Consider the following 16,352-nt stretch of genomic DNA (forward strand, 5'->3'; position numbering starts at 1 on the left):
GCCCCACAGCCCCGAGCTCCCCTCTCTGATCACCCTCTGGAGACAGACAAGAGGGCCCTGAGGACAGGATGGGGGTCCACAGCCAGCCCCTGTTTCCACAGCGGGGAGACCTGTCTGCACCAGGCGGCCGCCCTGGGCCAGCGCACCATCTGCCACTACATCGTGGAGGCGGGGGCGTCTCTCATGAAGACAGACCAGCAGGTGAGCAGACTAGCAGGGGGTCCACGCAGGCCCAGCGCGGCCCTTTCCCCGCCTCGGGCCCTTGGGAGCGGGGAGCCATGGCGGAGAGCCACCTCTTAGGACTGGAAGCTGTCCTTCAGCCAGCACCGACCGGAGTCCAGACTCAGAAACCTGAGCCTGCGGTGGCGAGGGGGTGTTTTGGGGCGGGAGCCCACAACTGTCCTTTGAAGCTTTTCCTTTCCTCAGTGGCCACCTGGAGGGAAGGTCCCCTGCCCTTGCCTAAGGCCCCGGGACTGATGGCAGCTCCCCCCTCACCCAGGGCGACACTCCGCGGCAGCGGGCCGAGAAGGCCCAGGACACGGAGCTCGCTGCCTACCTGGAGAACCGGCAGCACTACCAGATGATCCAGCGGGAGGACCAGGAGACAGCCGTGTAGCTGTGAGGCCAAGGCCAGGGCAGCTGGAGGGACAGGGCCAGCCAGAGGAGGAGCCCCCTCATCGGCCCACCGCACTGCCACATTCCAGTCGGACTACCACGGGGGGACCCGGGCCCCAGGGAAGGAGCCCCGTGCTGCCCCCTGAGGAGCCTCCCAGGCCTAGGGCTGGACTCTGAGGAGCTGGGGGAATCTCACCTGTCCCCCTGAGGCCCCAGCCTGACCCAGGGCTGACGGGGGAACAGGAAACTGGACTGGGCCGGGCAGGCCTTTGGGGGACTGGGGCTGGACCACTTCAGGGCAGCCCTCACCCTCACTGCAGCGGGTGCCCTCCCTGGGGCGTAGGGGCAGAGGGGGAGGGCAGCGGGGCTTGGGAGCCTTCGGGAAAAGGCTGCCTAAGCCACCTGGTCCGTTAGGGCCCAGACTCGGAGCCTCCTGGCAGCTTGGGCCCTCTCTCCTGCCCTGACCCCACCCTTCCCAGGGCTTCCTCCCGGAAACACAGAGCCTGCTGCGTTGGCCTGCCCGCTGCCCTGCTTGGCGCCGACCCCCGGAGACCCTCCCCGTGTACCCAGTCATTTCATCGCCGCCGACTGTGTGGCTTGGGGGTTGGAGTGGGGCTCTCGTGGTGACATGTTTACAGCTGGGTGTGACTCAGTAAAGTGGATTTTTTTCCTTTCTGCTTTTCTTTTCTTGCGGTGGAGGTCTTCCAGAAGTAGCGGGGTCTGGTGGCGGGGGGTGGGGGGGGGTACTGGACAACCTGGGCCCAGACCCTTTTCTGGGGGGGTCCTGGTTCCCGTTTGGGGGTGGGGTCTCAGGGCCTGCCCGGGACCTGACCTCTGCCTGGCTGCAAGGCTCGGCGGGGCCGGGGGAGGAGCCGATTTCCTCTCGCTTCCCGCTTCCCGCAGGGACGATAACAATGAAAGTGAAAGAGAGGTGGGGCGGGGGGCGAGGCCTGGATTCTTTGGCCCCTTTGCCCTGTGGCCTTGGGTAAGCCCCCTCCCCCAGGCCTCCGTTGCTTTGCTGTTTAGGGGATCGGGTGAGGCGATACCGAGGCCCCAGGGTTGGAAGGGGTGGGCATTTGCAGCCGCCGCCTCGGCTGGGTCTGGAACTTCTCAGACGGCTCTTGTCAGCAACCAAGCCTCACCAAATCCAGGCCTGCGGCCTCCTCCTCCCCCAACTTCCCCCAGCTCCCGCCCCCGAAAACCTGCGCTCCTGAAGGGCGCGGCGTCGTCCGGGTCCCCCGAGCCCAGGCGCTTTCTCTGGGGCTCCCCGAACACTGAGCAGAGCGGCTTCCTGCACACTCGGCGAAGCGACCCGAGGTGGGGGCTGGCGCTCCTTCCCCAGCAGCCAAGGGGGCGCAGACGGCCGGTCCTCGACGGGGTTAAACAGTCATCGGGGGACGGAGCCGCACACACGCCGGAACGCGGGCCCCGCGCCGAGCGCCGGGATCCGTGACACCCCCGGGGCTCCGAGCTCCCTCCCAGTCGCCATCCTCCCAGTCTTCCCTCCCCGGGAAGGAAGGCGAGCATCCAGCGTGGAAAGAGAATGGTCCCGCCGTGGGGGCAGAGGCGGCGGCGGAAAGCTGGGGCTGCGGCAGAGGCCGGGGTAGCCAGGGCAGGACAGAGGCCTGGGGCCGGCAGACCCCGGGCTCGGAAGATGGAGGACCGGCAGAGCCCGTCGTCCGAGCGCGGACGGCCCGCGCGGGGCGAACGGGGGGTGCGGGGACCCGCGGCGGGAAGCCGGGGCAGAAGCGCCGGGGGCGCGGGGCGGGAGCGGAGGCGGGGACGTCGGGGTCCGGGGGCGGCGCGGGTTTGAGGGGGAGGGGGCGGGGCAGGTCCTTCCCCGGTGGGGGTGGGGGGGCGGAGAGGGGGCGGGGGCCCATGTGACCGGCTCAGACCGGTTCTGGAGACAAAAGGGGCCGCGGCGGCCGGAGCGGGACGGGCCCGGCGCGGGAGGGAGCGCAGCACCGCGGGCAGCGAGCGAGTGAGCGCGCAAGGGCCCCGGCGGACGTGCGGCGGCGGCCTCGACCCCTCGCCCGCTGGGCCCCAGGCGACCCGAGGCCCGGAGGCGGGGTGGGGGTCTGAGCGGCGTCCTGGGCTCCAGACCGCCCCCAAGGAGACGCCTCGGGCTGTGCGCCCCGGCTAGCGACGAGGGGCCAACCCCAGAGCGCTCCCGCCGCCGCCGCCGCCGCGGCCCGTGGGCCTGGAGAGTGGGGACGGGGCTGGGACGTGCGGGCGCGCGGCCCCCCGTGGGGAAGGGGGCGGGCAGGGGGCTCTGACCCGACCTCTCCCCTGCAGGATGCAGCACCGAGGCTTCCTCCTCCTCGCCCTCCTCACCCTGCTGGCGCTCACCTCCGCGGGGGCCAAAAAGAAAGGTGATAACGGGGTGTGGGGGACTGAAGGAGGGCTAGAGACGGGCCGGTGAGGCCGGCCGCCTCGGGCCTGGCCGCCGGAGTTCCGAGGCCAGGACCCCAGGAAGCTGTCCCCGAGTGAGTCTGAGCTCCGTTCCCCGTGCGTCTTAGACAAAGTGAAGAAGGGCGGCCCGGGGAGCGAGTGCGCGGAGTGGACCTGGGGGCCCTGCACCCCCAGCAGCAAGGACTGCGGCGTGGGTTTCCGCGAGGGTACCTGTGGGTCCCAGACTCAGCGCATCCGGTGCAGGGTGCCTTGCAACTGGAAGAAGGAGTTTGGAGGTGAGGTGGGGCGCATGTGGGGGGCAGGAGAGGCGGGGCACGGCCTCGCCGAAACCTGGGCACGTCTGTGGCCTCCAGCCACTGGCTGCCCAGGTCTGACCCGGGACGCTCTCTCGCCAGCCGACTGCAAGTACAAGTTTGAGAGCTGGGGGGCGTGTGATGGGGGCACGGGCACCAAAGCCCGCCAAGGCACCCTGAAGAAGGCGCGGTACAATGCCCAGTGCCAGGAGACCATCCGCGTGACCAAGCCCTGCACCCCCAAGACCAAAGCCAAGGCCAAAGGTCAGGGCAGTGGGGGAGGGTGTGGGGTCACAGGTGGGGGCTGCCACCACCTGTGAAAGGGCATGGTTAAGCCTGAAGTTTTGGGCTGTGGCAGGTGGCTTCTTGACATCTCTGCCCTCGGTTTTCCTGTCTGTGGAGATACCTTAGGTGGGCAGGTACTGAGGGTGCCCACAGAAGGTGCTCAGGAGTTACTAAATCCTTCTGGCCCAAATGGAAGGACAAGCTCGCTCTGTTCTGTTGGGGCCTTTTGCTTAGGATTCGGGGAGTTGCCCTGGAAGGGCTTGGCTTTGTCGTCTCCCCTGCCAGAGGGAACGTTTGGTCAGCTTGGGTCGTTTCTAGTATCAGAAGGACGTCACCGTCCACACTCCCGCCATCCCTTAGCCCATACCTGATTCACAGCAGCCCAGAGAGGCCATCAGGGCAGAGGTGAACCAGCCCAATTGTTAGGTGAGCAGGTGGAGGCTGAGGGCTGCGGGGACCAAGAACTTGAAGATTTTCCGAGCCTCAGTGAAAGTACAGAAGTTGGTGTGGGGCAGGTCCGGCATCAATATGGCTGCGCTCTCCCACGGGCTACCGGGTCAGCTGATCTGCAGCCACTAGGGGGCAGGATTTTCTCCCTAATGTATATATGGGGGTCTCCACTAGGTCACCTGAACTCAGCTAACACGTTATTTCTTGCTTGTTTTACAGCCAAGAAAGGGAAGGGAAAGGACTAGCAGCCAGGTCTGGATGCCAAGGAGCCCGGGGCCAGTGCCCTCCCTCCCACAGGCCCAAGATCTAACCTACCAGTGCCTTTTGTCTACTCGTTAGCTTTATCAATCATACCCTGCTTCTTCCCTTTCATCCCTCCACCCCCACCCCCAAGTGTCCCAAATGGGGTAGGACGGGATTGTGGACAGCTTGAGCCTCCTGCCCGAGAGGGATGTGATTCCCGGTACCCCTTTTTGTTCTCCCCCACAAAGATGCCATTACTGAGAAATAAATAAACCGTCGTGGTTTTTCTTTTTTTTTTTCCCAATAAAAGCTTTTCCTTTAATATATAAAAGCCCCAACCCAGGGAGTTTGCTGTGGTAATTTGTTGGGGTAGGAACTTGTGAAGGAAAGGGAAGGCGGTAGGGACTGTGGCTTTCAGGGGGCCGGGGGCTTGGCGGTGAGTGCTCCCCAGAGCTCATGGAAAAAGCAGAATGGTTATGAAAATTGCTTCCAGGGCCCCTACTGACTCCTGAAAGGGTGCCCCCATCCAGTCCCCTGAGCCTGTCAGTCTGGTCTTTCCAGGGGCCACACCAGGGCTGGGAGGGAACCCAGAAGGCTCCCTAGAACAGACACTCCTCATCTCAGCCACTCTCAAGCAAAGGTCTTTTGGTAGAGCCCACTACCAATAGAAGGTTCCATCCGTTGGGAAAAAAGAGATGGGGGCTGCGTGCCTGCTTCACCGCCCCCCTCACTGAATCCTGTGTGGGTTGAGTCTGCCCCCATTCTCTCAGCCTCTCTCACACTACAGAAGCCTGCTGGGTGGCTCTTCAGAAGTGGGGGAGGGGGCCTCTGCTCAGCATGGGACCACAGGAAGGCAGACCTCAGTTCCTGAGTGTGAGACCCTGACCTCCCAGCTGCCCCGTCCTGACAGTGACCAGGACAGTGCTGGCGGCGGGGGTGGGGGTGGGGGGTGCCTGAGAGCCCACAGTGCCTGGCCAGCTAGCCCACCCAACCAGCACCTGGCCGAGTAGCTGCAGCAAGGGGAGAGCTCTGCCCCTGGAATGGGACCCGGGAGGAGGGGCTGGGCCTACATGCGGGGTGCAGCAGGGGGAAAGCACCAACTACAGCAGAATGGGGGGACCCTATCCTGCCCCTCCTTTCCCAAGCATCGGCTCCTTTGCTCCTCCCAAGGGGATCCTGGGCTTTTGCTCCCCTCCAGCTGTCCATTCTTCCAGCCATGCTGGTTGGTCACAGTGGGGTGGGTGCCCCAAAAGGCCAGTCCCTCCCAGCTCCCTGAGGCGGGGCAGCGGAGGTGGGCCGGAAAGTCTCGGTTCAGACGCTTCTGGGGCTGACCCTCCTCAGCCTGAGCGGAGATCTGGTCTCTCTGAATCCAGCCAGAGCTTCTTCCTGAGCCTCACGGGGGTCTTGGGGACCTCAGTTCTCTTCAGTGAACGTGAACACGGAGAGATGCTTCCAGATCTCTCCCCGACAGCCACGTGAGAGACCACATGGCTCAGTGCACACACGTGACCACCAGCACCTTCTGTGGCACCCCGCCTGCCTACCTGGCAGTGCCGATGTTCCGATACTGGCACAGCAGCAGGTGCCTGAAGGTCTTTTTAAAGGTGGCATTGCAGAGGGCGTAGCAGGCGGGGTTGATGGTGCTGTTGACGTAGCAGAGCCAGTAGCCGATGGACCACACTGTGTCGGGAATGCAGCTCTGGCAGAAGGTGTTCACCAGGACCATGACGTTGTAGGGCGTCCAGGTGAGGATGAAGGCCAGCAGAATGGCAAAGATGGTCCGCGTCACCTTGCGCTCCCGGGCCGCCATCTGCCGCTTCTTGCGCACCTGGTTGCGGGCAATGCTGGCGAACTTGCGGGCCACGTTGGCCGCTGGACGCATGCCAGCGGGCGTGGCCGGAACGATCTCGATGGCTGTCACACACTCATTGCCAGTCTGCTTCGTCACAATCTGGATCTTGGACCATTTGGAGGCGGGGTTGAGGGCCCGAGGCTGTAGGGGAGGGGCGGGCAGGGCCGGCGTGGTGGCCTCTGTGGTCGACAGCTCCGTGGGTGGGCGTTCCTTGGTGTTGTGCGTGGCGCTGCCGGAGCTGGATTCGTTGGACGTGTCCTTGTCGGCCACCGGGCGCGGCGGGGGCGGCAGCACCGGGGGCGGGGCCTCCTCCAGCTTGCCGTTGCGCAGCTCCTCCGGGGCCGCCTCCCCGGGCGGGGCCTTCTTGAGGCTCTGCTTCATCAGGGGGCTCTTGAGGAAGGCCAGGGTCTTGGCCTTCTTCTCCTTGGGGCCTTCGGGCCGGTGCTTGTGCACCCGGCTGCGACTGGCCAGGGAGATGTGGATGTAGAGCACCGTCATGATGACCACGGGCAGGTAGAAGGCCGCGATGGCCGTGCCGAAGGTCACCGCGGGGTTGGACAGGAACTGGATGAAGCACTGGTTGTCCGGCACCGTCCGCTTGCCCACCACGAACTGCCAGAACAAGATGGCGGGCGCCCAGAGCACGAAGGACAGCACCCAGGCGGCGGCGATCATGAGGCCCGCCATCTTGGTGGTGCGCCGGGCGGGGTAGGTGAGGGGCTTGGTGACGCAGAAGTACCGGTCGAAGCTGATGATGAGAAGGTTCATGACAGAGGCGTTGCTCACCACGTAGTCCAGGGCCAGCCACAGGTCACAGACCACGGCGCCCAGGGGCCAGTAGCCCTTGATGATGTACACGGTGTAGAGGTTCATGGAGAAAGCGCCTATGATGAGGTCGGCGCACGCCAGGCTGAAGAGGAAGTAGTTGTTGACTGTCTGCAGCTGCCTGTTGACCTTGATAGACAGCATCACCAGGATGTTGCCCACGACAGTCACCAGGCTCAAGGAGCCCGTCACCGTGGCGATGAATACCATCTCTACTGTCTCATAGCGGTTATGGGTTGATGTGACCAAGCGTACAGACTGGTTGCTGGAGCTGCCATTGACTGGTGTGAAGTTGGCCATTTTGGGGAGCAGTGGTGGGCGGGCCGCGTCTGCAGGAGGAAGGAGAGAGGAAGGGGTGAGCTGTTGAAGTGGTTTAGAGGGGTAACTCGAGGTGACAGAGGATTCATCCTGCAGAGCCTCAGAGAACTCTGTCCCATCGCGTGCCCATTTCTTCACGCATTCGTCACGTAGTGAGCGCCTGCTGTGTGCAAGCACCGATCTGGGTGCAGGAGTTACAGAAGTGATTGAGACGCACACGGCCCCCACCCTCACGGAGCTTACAGCCTGATTGGGGCACACAGACGAACACGTGAGCCACAAAAAAAGGGCTAGAGGGAAGACAAGGCAGGGCAACGGTATAGTGAGTGAGTCAGAGGACAGACAGGGATGCTTCCTTGCTGGGTGATCAGTAAAGGCCTCTCCAAGGAGGGGACTGGACAACGGTAAGGAGGCAGCCTTGTGAAGAGCCGCGGAGGTGTTTTAGTCGGGGGCAATGGCCAGAGCAAAGGCCCTGGGGCACGTGTGGGGCACAGACAGAAGGCCAGTGTGTGCGGGGCCCAGAGATACAATGGGGAGGGGCTTCAGTGGTCCGAGTAGCTCTGGTCAGAAGCGTTCATTCAGGGGCGCCTGGGTGGCTCAGTCGTTGAGCGTCTGCCTTCGGCTCACGGTGTGATCCCAGCGTTCTGGGATCGAGCCCCACATTGGGCTCCTCTGATGGGAACCTGCTTCTTCCTCTCCCACTCCCCCTGCTTGTGTTCCCTCTCTCGCTGGCTGTCTCTCTCTCTCTGTCAAATAAATAAATAAAATCTTAAAAAAAAAAAAAAAAAAAGAAGCGTTCATTCACCTCCTCCGTCATTTTGTAACCAAACATCACCAAGGGACCTGTCCTCCATGCTTCCAGATGGCACTGGGGACACTGGCAAGAATATATATTAGCAGCTAACACTTATTGTCTACTAAGTGTCCGGCACTTTCTGTACTTTTTATCAGTATTAATTAATTTCTTCCTCACAACAAGACTGTGAAGTAGAAACCTTTATTTTTCACTATTTCCAGGTGAGGAAACTGAGGCACAGAGATGTTAAATAACCCGCCCAAGTCTCCACGAGTCCTTGACGTCCTGCTGCTGTCCCAGAGCTAAGGGTTCTGGCAGAGGGAGGCCCAAAGAGCCACAGGAGCCAGTGATGCCACCTTGGGGAAGGATCCTGGGATGACTAGGGGTGGCCTGGGGTGGGGAACCCCTGAGGACCAGGAGAGGGCCATGTAGAGGGGCCAGGGAGGTACATACCACTGTGGCATCCCCTCCCCCGAGCTCCCTCTCTCAGCCCCAGGGTGGGGGTGGGGAGCACTCAGTGCAGGGGCAGTAGGGACTGTCCACAGTCAGGGGCTGAGTGAGGACCAGGAGGAGTCAGAGAAGGCCTATCAGCCAAGGAAAGATACATGGCTTCCAAGGGGCCGGGGCCAGCCCTCAGCCTGACTGGGAACCCAAAGGAGACCCAGAGTGTCCCAGAGAGAAGAGGGGGAATGCTGCAGGGGAGCCTGCGGCCAGCCCAAGGGCACCCCCTGGCCCACCAGGACACACCGAGGGCACCCCAGCGGGGACCCCCAAGCCCACGGCCCCTCCCCTGAGCCTGCACCCCCTCCCACCCAGGTTCCTCTTCATCTCTCCCCCGCCTTCCTCTCCCATACACGTGAGAGAGGCCCACGCCCAGCGCGCTGTGCCAGGGCAGCCGTTCAGCCCAGCCTCCTTCACACCCGCCAACATGCGCACCATTACACACACGCACACGGGCCCCATCCCAGCCCCGCCAGCCCCGCGCACTGTCGTATACACAGCGTCTGTGTGTGAGAGAGAGAGAGAGAGAGAGGGAGAGGCAGCCAGTGTGGAGGAAGGAGCATTCACCCAGCAGCCCAGGCTCCAAGGCCAGCAGGGTCCTGGCTTTACACCAGCCACCTCACCTTCTGGCCCCTCTCTTTCTCATTTGCAAAATAGGGCTGGGTCCCAGGACCCCTCAGGAAAAGCTATGGGGATCAGCAACTAAACTTTCCATCTGCAGCATGAAAATGCACCAGAGGCTGGAGGCAAGTGCCGGGGTGACACCCTGCCTATTCCTGGCCTCCACCCCCCTCATTGGCCTCTGCAGACACAGCCCCAGCCTCCTGGCCTGGCAGTTCACTTTCACTTGTCCGAATCTGTGGTTCTCAGGAGGAGACGCTCAAGGAGGGGTGTTGCCATCTCCAAGGTCACACATGAGTCAAGGGCAAAGACTCAATACCACCCTCTCTGGGGTCTCTGACAGCCCGTCTCCGCTTTGAGAGCTTCAGGTGCCACCCTCTGAGCTGGGAGGGCAAAAGCGGCCAGCTTGGAGAGGCCGCCCTCCCCCAGGCAGGTGCAAGCAGGTGCAGGGTGGGCCAGACGCATCTGTCCCCCAGCTCCGAGGAAAGCCCTGCTTCAGCCTCTCAGCTCCAGGACGCAGGCCAGTGAGATGGGAATGGGGCTGGAGGTGCCAAATATGAGAAACATAATAGCCCTTGTTTATTGAGTGTTAACTAGGAGTCAGGAATCCCTCTGAGCTTTTTATATAGATTATCTGGTTTAATCCTTACAGAAGCCTGATAAGGCAGGTACTGTTAGTATATCCCCATCTCACTGATGTTAGTATCTTCTTACAGATGAGGATCATGTTAATTAACTTGCCTAAAGTCATCCAGTGTGTAGGGGGGGGCAGGATTAGAACCCAGGAGGCACCTTCTCAATCTCAGCCTGTCTCAGGTTGATTTCCTGCCTCTGCTGTCCACTGCTCAAAACCAAAGAACTAAGGGTCCCCACCCACTCCCTGCCGGCTCTCCCACTTAGCTTTCCCAGAAGAGAAGGGACCTCTTATCTCCATGGGGGACATCTTGTCTCCAAGGGGGTGACAGGTGGTTTAGTCCCGCTTTGGGTCCGCTAGGGGAAGCTGCCAGCGGCAGAAAGGGTGAGGCATGGTGTCTCGCCGCCTCCTGCCCCACCGTCTTTCTGGACCCCTCGGGTTTCCCCGCAGCCATGCTTTCTCTGCCATCCAGGCCCGCCCGAGATCTGGGGAGGCAAGCAGCCGCTGCCCAGGGCTGTGCACACCGCTAGATGGCAATGTCGAGCCCTGGGTGTCAGCTCCGGACTTCGGGCGGGCGGCTGCTCTTCGCCACCGGCCCCAACTCCAACGCGACCGAGAACACAGAGGAGGCTCCAGGGCAGGGCCTCCCAGGGGGAAGGACGTGGTTTCCCCCCCACCCCCTTGCCAGGCCCCTGCCCGGGAGCTGCCCTCGGCTCCGCGCGGGTTCAGTGGTGGGAAAGTTAAGGGCGCCCGGTTTCCACCCGGCCCCGCCGAGGAACGTGTGGGCGGGAAGGCGAGTGCGAGTTCTGTTTGTGTGTGATTACTGGGGAGCGCGAGTAGAAGCGAGTAGCTGTCTGCATGTGCGTGTGTGCGCGCTCGGCCACGCCTGGATACCAGCGGGCCCGTGTGCGCGTGAGCAGGCCAGTGCCATGTGGACACGTGCTTGTGCGTGCGTGTGCGGCCCCGGGGTGCTGTGGCCTGGGGGATACACACGACTCGGGTATGCCTGTTACCTGTGAGTTTGTGCACAGGAGCAAATTCAGGGCCCTCAGTAGGTGACCTGCCCGGGTCCAAACGGCCCTGCCAGGAGACTCAACTCAGACTTTCGCTGTCTCAGCGCAGAGAAAATCGAGTCTGGAGCCAGAGTCTGGATCGTGCTCCGCTTGTGGGTGGGGAAGGGTCGCGGCCAGACTACAATCTGGACTGCATCGGGCCCCCTGACCTTGGGACATCATCTCAGGCAGCGCCCAGTGGTGTCTAGGTCCCCAACGTTGCGGTGTGGAATCGCAGCCTGGGACTGACTTCTGTCCAGGGGCCGCTGCTGGAGTCGCCCCACTGGCCTTACAGGACACCTGGCTCAGCTCAGCGTGCCCACGGAGCCTTATGGCCAAAGGGTGACCAGACTGAACGCGGGAGTGAACCGGCAGCACCCTCAAAACGGGGAAGCCCAGCTGGGGCTTAGGTCAGTTGAGTGTAAGATTCTTCCCCTCCTACACTTCTAACCCTGCACCCCGCCGGAGTCTGGCCCCAGCGGCTGGAGTGGGCATCCGGTTTCTCGAGCCCTGGGCCTGGGCGGACCTCGAGGGCCGGGTTCAGAGTTATTATTGGGCTCATCGGGAGGCTCCGCCAGGTCTCCTTCCTGGTCGATGGGGCCCTGGCTCTCCGGTGCCCCGCCCTCCCCCCAACCCCCTAGCACGCAGTTCCTGCAGCCTCTGGGCGTGGGCACTGTGCTTTCCCGGGTTCTGGAGCCCCCCCCTTTTCCGGACGAGAAGGGAGCGCGTGCTCTGGACGCCGTGGGGAGGGGGTTGGGGTGTGGGTCCTTGGTTCTTAGGCATTGCATTCACTTTAGGGCTCCAGGAAGGCCGTGGGCCCTGGATCCGTCCCTGGGGCGGGAGAAGAGACTCAAGAGTTCACAGGAGGGAAAAGGGGCTCAGGGGATTTGGCATCGACATTGCGCCTGACACTTCTGCCACTGGGTCAGGGCTTGGCTCCCGCTCTCCCGGGCTCCGGAGCCTGGACAACAACAGGGTATAGTCCTAGAGTGGGGGAGGGGCGCCAGGAAAGGGTAGGGGTATTTCCGTCGGGGTTCAAGGTCGCGGATGGAGGACTTCACGGACAGGAGTGGGCTGGCAGCACCGGAGGTGGGGGGCGGGGAGACAGGCGGGAAAAAGGCTCCTTAGGGCTCCAGAGCCTGGAGCCCTCCAGAGCTGCCAGTGGGAGGGCTGGAGTGCAGGGTCCCGCCCCCGACGGCTGCCCCTGGCGCCTTGAGGGCTGTGGGCGGGCACCCCTCCCCCGACCTCCTGAATGTCCATTCCTTCCCAGAGGCGCACCTGGAGAAGCTTCCGAGACTCCGGGTCTTTCTTCCAGCGGGGCCCCTCACCCTCGGGCTCTGTGCAGCTCCCAGCACCGCGCTCTTCCCCCAAGGAGCCTTGGGCCCCGTCCCAGTGGGACCCGCCTCCGGGGAGCCTCAGAGGGTCTGGAGCCCCACGTCCTTCTCCCCCAACCGAGTCCCCCCGCCCCCGCGCCGCCGCGGAGTCACTTACCAGACACCTCCGCCCCGGTCCCCTCGCACCTGACAGACGGCGGGACCAGCGGGCGGCCCGCGGGCTAGCGGGCGGGGCGCGCGGCCGGGCCGCGGGCCGGGGGCGGGGACGGGGTGCCGAGGGGCGGCCCCTGCTCCGCCCGCAGCTCCCGGCGCTGTGGCTTCGACTCGCGCTCACGCTCGCACTTTTCCCCGAGCCGCGTGATGTCACGGGGAAGCAGCCAATCCTGGTGGGGCCGCGCCGCCCGCCCCGGGCCGGCCACCCAACTGCGACGCGCAGGGGGCACCACCCGGGGCGTCGGGGACCCCAGCTACGCGCGCCCCTCACTAGAGCCGGCCGACAGCTCCCCTCTCGGCCACTGTGGGGGCACCGCCCACGGTTGGCAGTACGGTTTAGCGGGGGGCGCTGCCCTCCCGGGAGGCTGGGGTGGGGGGGTGGGGTGGGGTGTCCGCGTTGTCATGGGGACGCGGCGCCCCCTCGCGGGCTGGGGAGGGAGCTGGCAGCCCCGTCTGGCTGCGCTCTCCGCCTCCGCTCTGACCAAGCACCCGGGCTCTGGAGGTGGTCTCGCGCCCCGCCTGGACTTCCCTCTCTACATGGCCCCGCTCACAGTGGGACCTCGGAGGCGCGAGTGTTTGACCCAAACAAGAGGTTACGGGTGGGTGGGGTCGGCTCAGCCGTCACAGTTCCGTCGGGGCAGAGAGCCCAGGGCCGCCAGTTTCCAGCCTCCGGGCCGCATGTCGGCCGCCGGGCTGCCCGAGAAGAGGGGCGCCGTCGGGGCCTAGGAAGGAGTTGGAGAGAGAAGACAGGCAACAGTCCGCCGGGGAGAGAGGAGCCCGCCCATCGCACACAACCTCTGCCCGGCCCCCTACCCCCGCCGTCCGGCTCTCGGCTCCCGGCTCCCGATCTCCAGGTCGGGGAAGGGGTGCGCATCCTCTCTCGAGCCCCGGGATGGGACGCGCCACCCAGCCAGCCGCGGCCTGGAGGGCGAGTTCACTGATGCCAGTGAAGGAAAGCTGAGTGCCCAAGGTCACCCGGGGCGGAGCCCGGAACGAGACCCCAGAGGGCGAGCGGTCTCTTGAGGTCTCCGGGAACCTCATGGGTCGAGGCCTGGGGACTTGGGGCCTTGCCTGTGCGGAGCGGGAGGGTCCGGGAGTCCGCGGCTGGGGCGTCCGCGGGACCGAGTCGGGAGGCTTCAGCACCTCGGAGAGCTCCGCCTCGACCCTGACCTTGTAGACTCCTCTCCACAGTACCAGGCACCCGCGTTTCTGCCTCCATCTGACAGGACCCTTCCTGGGGCCAGCCAGGGTCGGACTCGCCACCCCACCCCACCCCCACGCCCAGGCCCTGAGGCCTGTCACCCCAAACTCTTGAGCGCAAACACCCGATTAACCTTAAGACCGCCGGTTCCTTCTCTTGGAAAAACAACTCAGGTCCCGCCCCTCCACCCTCCCCCAAGGACCGGGCGGGGGGCTGTGAGGGGGGCGGTGGAGGCGGGTAAGGTAGTGGAGGGGAGGCAGCAGGAGTTGCCAGAGAAGGGGCGGGAACTGGGGCAAGAGCCAGAGCTGCTGGGCTTTTGGTGTGGAGTTCTCCATGCTGAATGAGAGGAGGTCGTTGGGTGTTCCCCAGGGCAGCTGGAATTGGCTGTTCAGGCTTTGAGTGAGAAACCATCGCCCTTTATGTGAATGATCTGGTCTCCCATAAGCCTCATAATCAAGGAGGAAAGAAGCTACTCTTCTTGCCCCAACTTCACAGTTGAGGAAACGGGCTCAGTTGGTTCATACGACAATCGGATGACAGTTCTGCCCTTGTTCCACTTCGCCATCTCTCTCCTAGGGTCCAGGAGAGGGTGGTGTTCCTAGGAAGGTGGAATTGTGGTGTGTGCGTGCCTGTGGAATGGGGAAAGGGGGAGGCCAGACACTTATAAAGTCAAACAGGGGAAACAACCAGGCTAAGGACTGGAGGCCATTGAAATCAGAAATCTCTCCAACCACTGCCTTGAGTTCTTCCAGAAACTGTCAGGCAAAGTTCCTCGTTTCCCTGAAATCCTTACCATGGGGTAGGGTTGACCCCTCCAATCCCAGACCTAACAATGGAACTGTGGAGAGCTGAGTTGGGAACTGGGGTACCCGGTTTTATCTTTGCTCTCTGCCTTTGACCCAACTGGGTTCATAGACAACTTGGGTCTATAGAACGCCTCCGAACTGAATTCCTCATCTCCAAATGGGATTGCCAAGCTCTGCCTTGCTGACCCCACAACCTTGTTATGACAGGCAAGGGGTCCTGAGGCTTTACTACTAGTAGGGGAGCTTCTATTCACCAGGCAAGGGCTTTCAAAAGAAGGAAAGGGGTTGATGTGGAGAAAAGGTTTGAGAGGTAGCTGCTGGGTTCATCCTTGGCCAGACAGGGCAGAGGCAAGGCAGGCAGGACCAAATTTGGATCCTCTCATCCACAAAGCCTCTTCATATCCCGTTTTCCAAAATAACAGAGTAAGTTGGGTTCTCATCTGGGTTCAAACCCTGGCTCAGTTAGTTGTGTGGTCGGGGGGGTGGGGTGGTAGTACCACTATCCATCTTGGAGGGCTTCTGTGATGAGGCTCGAGATAATACACATTGAGTCCTTGGCACATGGTTTGGACTCAACAAATTCATACCCTACTGTCAGACCAAGGAATTCTTTCTCTCACTGGGGGGGTTGGAGTGGGTATGTGGGTGGATGGCAGGGATTGCAGTGGGGTGGGCAATCTTTCCGTCCTTCAATGAGTAGTTCAAATCCCACCTCTTCAAAGAAGTCTGGCCCTAACCACTCCAGTGCTGACCTAGAATGACTAGAAATTACAGAGTTCCAAGTAACTCTGTAAGAGGTTACATAATACCAGCCCTGTATCCTACTACGAGAAAGAAAGAGCAGAGAAAAGGCAAGTGGCTTGCCCAAGGTCACACAGCTGGCTGACGTGTCTCTTAGTCCAGAACTCACTCTTATAATGTTGTAGAAAATTCTAGTGTTCATAACTATGCAATAGCTCTACACACTGTTTTGTATTACTTGCTTGCCCATTTAATCTTTTGGTTTTGTCTCTGTTGGGACAGTAATTCTACAAACCCCAGAGGATCTGGAACAGAGTCGGGCACACAAGAGATGGTCAAGAAATAGCTGTTGCTGGGGCTCAGTCGATTGAGCGTCTGCCTTTGGTGGCTCAGTTGATTGATGTCTGCCTTTGGTTCAGGTCATGATCCCAGGGTCCTGGGATGGAGCCCTGTGTCAGGCTCCCTGCTCAGCGGGGAGCCTACCTCTCCCTCTCCCTCTGCCCCTCGACCCCCCTCCCCAACTCATGCTCCCTCTCTAATAAATAAAATCTTTTAAAAAAGGAAAAAAAATTGCTGTTGCTGGCAAAAATCCCTGGGATGGATCTGTTTTTCTTGTATACTTCCGTAAGAGTTGGGGCAAATATCCTTCTCCCACTTTCTAACTGGCTTGAAACTCAAAGTGACCCACAGGAGGGCCTACAGCAGACCCTTCAGCCACTGTATTAGGGTACAAAGTAAGGGGGAGCCTGAGCAGCCAGCAAAGGGCATCTTTGAGGGATGCCTGTAGACAAGACCAAGCTCCCTGCCTGGCCAGCGCAGACACCCATGATGGGTGGTTTCAGGGACTAGAGAAGATCCAGCTTTTTGGCCACAGTCACATCTTCACTCCAGACCCACAGTCCTGGGTAGGAAGCAATCAGGATGATTGACTTTCCGTCATTCCTACCTACCCACCTGTCACTGTTAAGGCTGCCCCAATCCTTAGCGGGCCTGGGGAAGCAGGAGGTCGCGGGGCACAGAGACCAGGTATGAAGCACACGTGGCGGCCCGTACCTGACCGGCTTCTTCTGCTGAAGCAACAGACAGGGCTCCCCACATAGGACAGCAGCACTAGAAACAGTGCCTGACAGAACCCGGGCCCCGCTTAGTTCAATGACCCC

General features: G+C 62.1%; 3 protein-coding genes across 15 annotated transcripts in view; 2 read left to right on the plus strand and 1 right to left on the minus strand.

Annotated features, from left to right (window-relative positions):
• DGKZ (diacylglycerol kinase zeta) overlaps positions 1-1,288 on the plus strand; it is a 40,968-nt gene extending 39,680 nt beyond the window's left edge. For all 10 annotated transcript variants that reach the window (XM_057317314.1, XM_026512028.4, XM_048216295.2 and 7 more), the window contains 2 exons: positions 102-201; positions 500-1,288. In XM_057317314.1, the coding sequence (XP_057173297.1) occupies positions 102-201; positions 500-616 (217 nt within the window). In that variant the 3' untranslated portion in view covers positions 617-1,288. The remainder of the gene's footprint in view (positions 1-101; positions 202-499) is intronic.
• Positions 1,289-1,500: 212 nt separating this feature from the next.
• On the plus strand, positions 1,501-4,631 carry MDK (midkine). Of its 4 annotated transcripts, none has more exons than XM_026512018.4 (5): positions 1,501-1,600; positions 2,911-2,987; positions 3,135-3,302; positions 3,423-3,584; positions 4,275-4,607. In XM_026512018.4, exons 1-5 carry the CDS (start codon positions 1,530-1,532, stop codon positions 4,298-4,300), a joined length of 504 nt encoding a protein of 167 aa, XP_026367803.2. In that variant the 5' UTR covers positions 1,501-1,529; the 3' UTR covers positions 4,301-4,607. The 4 variants fall into 4 exon arrangements, with proteins under 4 accessions (XP_026367803.2, XP_026367805.1, XP_044244928.1 ...); XM_026512020.3 differs by lacking the exon at positions 1,501-1,600 and adding an exon at positions 1,605-1,932 and having other exon boundaries at positions 4,275-4,631; XM_044388993.3 differs by lacking the exon at positions 1,501-1,600 and adding an exon at positions 1,956-2,134.
• Positions 4,632-4,716: 85 nt separating this feature from the next.
• On the minus strand, positions 4,717-12,479 carry CHRM4 (cholinergic receptor muscarinic 4). The gene is made up of 2 exons (XM_026512017.4): positions 12,389-12,479; positions 4,717-7,304 (listed from the first exon to the last, which is right to left on the minus strand). Exon 2 carries the CDS (start codon positions 7,273-7,275, stop codon positions 5,839-5,841), a length of 1,437 nt encoding a protein of 478 aa, XP_026367802.1. The 5' UTR covers positions 7,276-7,304; positions 12,389-12,479; the 3' UTR covers positions 4,717-5,838.
• Positions 12,480-16,352: the final 3,873 nt, after the last annotated feature.

Source organism: Ursus arctos, unplaced genomic scaffold (assembly GCF_023065955.2).
Source record: "Ursus arctos isolate Adak ecotype North America unplaced genomic scaffold, UrsArc2.0 scaffold_23, whole genome shotgun sequence".
NCBI classification, from domain to species: domain Eukaryota; kingdom Metazoa; phylum Chordata; class Mammalia; order Carnivora; family Ursidae; genus Ursus; species Ursus arctos.